This window comes from Physeter macrocephalus, chromosome 14 (genome assembly GCF_002837175.3).
Source record: "Physeter macrocephalus isolate SW-GA chromosome 14, ASM283717v5, whole genome shotgun sequence".
NCBI lineage: Eukaryota > Metazoa > Chordata > Mammalia > Artiodactyla > Physeteridae > Physeter > Physeter macrocephalus.
In genome coordinates this window covers 81501080-81506492 of record NC_041227.1, presented here as the reverse complement: position 1 = coordinate 81506492, position 5413 = coordinate 81501080, and the positions used below count along the sequence as shown (strand labels likewise).

The following is a 5413-nucleotide window of genomic DNA, read 5'->3' as shown; positions in this document are numbered from 1 at the left end:
ATTTCTTGCATCTTCTCGATCTTTGCCTCCATTCTTTTTCCAAAGTCCTGGATCATCTTCACTATCATTATTCTGAATTCTTTTTCTGGAAGGTTGCCTATCTCTTCATTTAGTTGTTTTTCTGGTGTTTTATCTTGTTCCTTCATCTCGTACCAAGTCCTCTGCCTTTTCATTTTGTCTGTGAATGTGGTTTTCCTTCCACAGGCTGCAGAATTATCATATACATAGCTGGTCCTTCAGATCTTTTTACCTATAACATGTTTTTTGATGAAAGTTATTTAATGTACTGGAGATAACTGTGACCTACTGATCAAATATTTGAATACTTGTACTTACCCGGGATTTCATTTCTGCTGAAAGAAAAAAAAAGAACAGGACTCACTTAAAAATAAAAAAAACCAAACTTTAGAAATGAAAGTAAAAATCTTATCACACACTATCACTTTCGGAAGCAGCATAGAGGGGCAGTCAACGGTAAAACACTGGTGAAATAGGTCAAAACTCTAGGCCAAAAATCCATTATTATTATCATCAGTGACAGTACCACAACTGTACCCTTCATAATTAATCATCACTCCTAAGAATCTTCATTTGGCACCAGATGATGTGTTTAAGAGAAACACTCTGGGAGGTTTTTCTTGCTTCTGCTGTCTGCCCTCTGTCTTTTGAAAGTTTGACTCCATGTCTTGCGATTTTTGGAGTTCATCTTACTTGGAATTTGTTTAGCTTCTTGTACAGGCCATTCTTCATTTTATTGTGCTTTGCAGATACTGTTTTTTGTTTTGTTTTGTTTTGTTTTTTTACAGACTGAAGGTTTGTGGCAACCCTGCATCAAGCAAGTCTATTGGCACCATCATTTCAACAGCATTTGCTCACTTCATGTCTCTATGTCACATTTTGGTGTTTCTTGCAATATTTCAAACATTTTCTTTATTATCATATTTGAATTGGTGATCTGTGATCAGTGATATCTGATGTTACCAGTACAGCTCAGTGAAGGCTAGATGATGGTTAGGATTTTTTTGACAGTATTTTAAAATTAAAGTATGTACTTTTTTTTTTTTTTTTTTTTTTAGCCAATGCTATTGCACACTTAATAGACCACAGTATAGGGACTTCCCTGCTGGTGCAGTGGTTGGGAATCTGCCTGCCATTGCAGGGAACACAGGTTCGAGCCCTGGTCCAGGAGGATCCCACATGCTGCAGAGCAACTGAGCCCATGCGCCACAACTACTGGGCCTGCGCTCTAGAGCCCGTGCACCACAGCTGCTGAGCCCACGTGCCACAAATGCTGAGGCCTGTGCGCCTGGAGCGCGTGCTCCACAAGTGAAGCCACCGCAAGGAGAGGCCCACGCACCACGATGAAGAGTAGCCCCCTGCTCGCCGCAACTAGAGAAAGCCCGCACACAGCATCAAAGATCCAACGCAGCCAAAAAATAAATAATAAATTTATTTTTTTTTAAAAAAAGACCACAGTATAGTGTGAACATAACTTCCATATGCAATGGGAAACCAAAAATTCGTGTGGACTCACTTAATTGCAATATTTGCTTTATTGCAGTGGTCTGGAATGGTGTCCCGTGGATCTCTTAGGCTCTGTTCCTTAGCCTCAATAATTTCCACTGTCCTATCTTTAAGGGCACTGATTCTTTCTTCTGCCTGCTCAAATTGTCTTTAAAGCCTTCTAGTCAATTTTTCACTTCAGTTACTGCTGTTTTCAGCTCCAGAATATTTTTGGTTTCTTTTGTTGGTTTTCTGTCTTTGATATTTCTGTTTTGTTCACACATCATTTTCTTGACTGTCTCCACATGTTTAGTTCTTTGAGCATCTTTAACAGTTGTTTTAAAGTCTTTGGCTAATATGTCTGCCATTAGGTCTTTTTCATGGACAGATTCTGCTGACTTCTTTTTTTCCTTTCAATAGACCTTCCCGTTTCTTCGTATGCCTTGTGATTTTGTTGTTGTTGTTGTTTTTGCTGAACACTGGACATTTAAATCTAATAATAGCTTAACTCTGAAAATCAGATTCTCCCCCTTCCCCAGCGTTTACTGGTTTGTTATTTTTACTGTTGTAGGCTCTTTGCCAGGGACCAGCTGGAGGTGTAAACTTCAGTTCTTCTCAGGTCTTTTCTGAGCCCTTCCCTGGATGTGCACAGTCACTTTTAAATTTTCTCATACATGCAATTGTTTTTGAGCGTCCTCCTTTTTTTTTTTTTTTGTTGCGGTACGCGGGCCTCTCACTTTTGTGGCCTCTCCCGTTGCAGAGCACAGGCTCCGGACGCGCAGGCTCAGCGGCCTGGCTCACGGGCCCAGCCGCTCCGCGGCACGTGGGATCTTCCCGACCCGGGACACGAACCCGTGTCCCCTGCATCGGCAGGCGGACTCCCAACCACTGCGCCCGCAGGGAAGCCCTATCCTACTCTTTAATGTCTGGCGCCTGAGAGGTGGAAGGCAAAAATGAAGCAGGGAGAGGCTGCCATCCAGAGGGGGAGGCGCAGTGACAGTGGCTGCTCCTTCTTCGTCTGCACTCTGATCAGAAGCAGCAATCAGCAATCAGGCACAGAGCCCTGATATTCAGAGGACAGGATCCTTTTTACCCACCCTCGTTCCTGCAAGCTGCTCCAAGAACACGTGTGCGGCCCTGCCATGTGGCTGGGGGTGGGAGATAGGAACCTGCAACTGTACTACGAGCTAAAACTGACTGAAAATTAAGCACAGTTTACCAAGTCTTCCCCTGGAAACTGTAAGCCTTCAGTAGAGTACAGGGTTCCAAAACAGTTATATCACTGGTGTTACTTTAACCATATTATTTTCTATGACTGATCCCAAGAAAATCTGAGGTATCAAACCAATAAAACCATGTAGTCAACAGTTTATAAAAAAATATCTTTATTATTTCAATGTTCTTGCATGATACAGATACCTAGTCGTATAAACATGGTCTTCCTGTTAAATATAAATTAAACACAAAAAACTATAACCAAATCAGCAAAATTACCGGAAAATCCTTCCAAACCATGAATCCTTATTAAAAATGTACACAGGGACGATGAGCCGGTCTTAAACTACCATACTCTGAAACTTAACTGCAGCCAAATGTAAACGTATAAAGAAGCAATAGAAGGCAAAGTGATATGGAATAAAACTATGATGGGTTTCTCAACTCCACATACAGTGAGCCAGGCCAGTCAAACGACTCCATCTGACATTTCAGCAAAGTATCCTCTTTGTGTAAAAAAAAATCAGGGTTTGTCCTCAAGCTACAGGGTAATTTCAAAGCAACCACAGAAGAGCATGGCCAGAAGACTTGGTTGTCAGATAACTTCAGAACACGAATTCCAGATGATCCAAAGATGAGGAAAACATCCACTCCACCCCAAAAGGCATTCCCAGAGCCCTAACTTAAAACCAGATTACTAACAATGACTACGGATCAGAACATAACCTGAAAATTCACAAAACTCACATATGCATGCACTACCTGGGAAACCCTTGCTCAACTTCAGAAGAGAAAGGTTCAACCTCAAGAGAGGGTATGACACAGCGGCTAAGACACCCCAGGCGGAGCTGGCCTGACCTGTTGCCCTGTAAATGTTGAGAGCAGCAGCCGTGAGAGGCATCAGACGCACACCTTCCTCACGTTCTCCTCTCCCAGGGGGCGCGAATGCAGGGGACTAACTGTCACAAGTCTCCCACTGCCCTCTTCAGGGCTGGAGCAGGTCACGTAGCTTGTGGGACGGCGCCAAGATCTACACCAGGCCCGCATTCCACACAGAGGGCAAAGTTCAGCCCCAACACTTTCCATTCCTTACTAGGAAACAGCTTCATGCCAGCAGTCTGGAAACGGGAGGACAGCCTGAGAATGCCATCACAGACCTGTGTCCGAGCTCCGCGGCAAGGATGGACGTCACCACATCCCAGGAGGCCTACCCAGACACAGAGCCCCAGGATGGGGTCAACTGCGAGGTTCTGAGGCCATGGGGCTGCGGACCGTGGACATGAGGTGTGACTTGTAGGTCTTGCTCAGGCCTGTCATCCAAAACTTGAGCAGCTTGACATTGTCCTCCTCAGACGCTCCGAGGATACTCAGGAGCTTCTGTGTGTCCTCTTTGGGCCGACTATCCACCTTGGTGAATTTAAAGAGGACCTTCACTTTGCTGTAGAAAACCAAAACCAAAACCAAACACTCAGCTACCGCAGAAGCGTCAGCAGAGTTCTGGTCCTGGGGCCTAAACGGCTTCAAGACCAGCAACGGCTCGGCAGGCAGAGCGGGAACTGAAACAGGAGAGACAGCACAGCAGAGCGGCAGCTCGCGCCTGCACCCAGGGTCTCCCATTTGCCCACCGGTGCTAACGCTGGTGCAGCGGCCAAACAGGGAGATTAAAAAGACAAATGTTCTTCCCATTCATAAAAGGGACAGGTGGCTCCTAAGCTCCATTGTACTGTCTGAAATCAGAACAATGTTTGACTAATTAAGTTTGACAGAAAATTACTAAGAAGGCGGGAGGAAATACAGTAACTTGCTTAATAAGGAGGGAACATCTGCCACCCGACCTTCCAATTCTGAAGTTAACTAAGCATCAAAAATAACTGCTTCCCCTGGAGAGCACAGAGCAGCTCGAGGCTCAGGGGTGCGGGCTCACCTGCTCAAGGTCACCCAGCCAGTTCAGCAAGTGGTGGAGCCCTGCACCTCTCCTCCGCACCCCCTCCCGCAGTGGCCACGGCCTCACCTCTGTCTCTGGAAACGGTTCCTGCTTCTCCTGCTGCCGGCAGCCCAGCCCTCCCCTGAAAGCACAGACTCTAGGGGCCGAGGTGGCGCCTCCTTACTTCATCCACTCCTCCTTGAGGCAGACGAGGCACTGGTCGACCACGTCCACCGACAGATTCTGGTTGGTCAAAGCCGCTTCCACTTTACTCAGGATGGTGGGGCCGGCTGGGGACAGGCAGGGCACAGCCGGGGGTCAGCACGGGGAGGGCAGGGGCGGCCTCAGCCCTCCCCGCAGGCCGCTCGCCGGGGAGCGAGCAGCCCTGCCCGGCGGCACCCACCTCGGTCTGCGGCTGCAGCACTCCCACTGGTCACCACGAACTCGTGCTTGCTGAGGGACTGCTCGTCCTCACAGCCGGCCGGGCGCAGGCCGGAGCGAGCGGCCGTGTGCACTTCCACCACCACAGCAAACTCTGCGGCGACACAAGACACGCTGCCCGTCAAGTGCTCTTCACCCCGGGACAAAGCCCCTCATTTGGCAGCTCCCAATCATCTCAGATCATCTGGGGAAAACTCCAGCCTCCTGAGCTGAACACTCTGGCACTTAAAATCTTCTGTAGCTTGTGAATAGAGTTAAGGGTTCACTTTTGACTCAGTTAAACTAACAACGCACTGTATTGTGTTACTACAAATTACTGCGTATACCTCC

At 47.2% G+C, this 5413-nt stretch overlaps 1 protein-coding gene across 1 annotated transcript; it reads right to left on the bottom strand.

The window, feature by feature from the left end:
- Positions 1–1611: 1611 nt before the first annotated feature.
- FLCN (folliculin) lies at positions 1612–5235 on the bottom strand (the record flags this gene model as incomplete). Its single annotated transcript, XM_028498065.2, has 3 exons — positions 1612–4156; positions 4827–4932; positions 5046–5235. Coding segments are annotated over 3 exons (498 nt in total), but the record flags the coding sequence as incomplete, so codon positions are not given.
- Between the last annotated feature and the right edge of the window lie 178 nt (positions 5236–5413).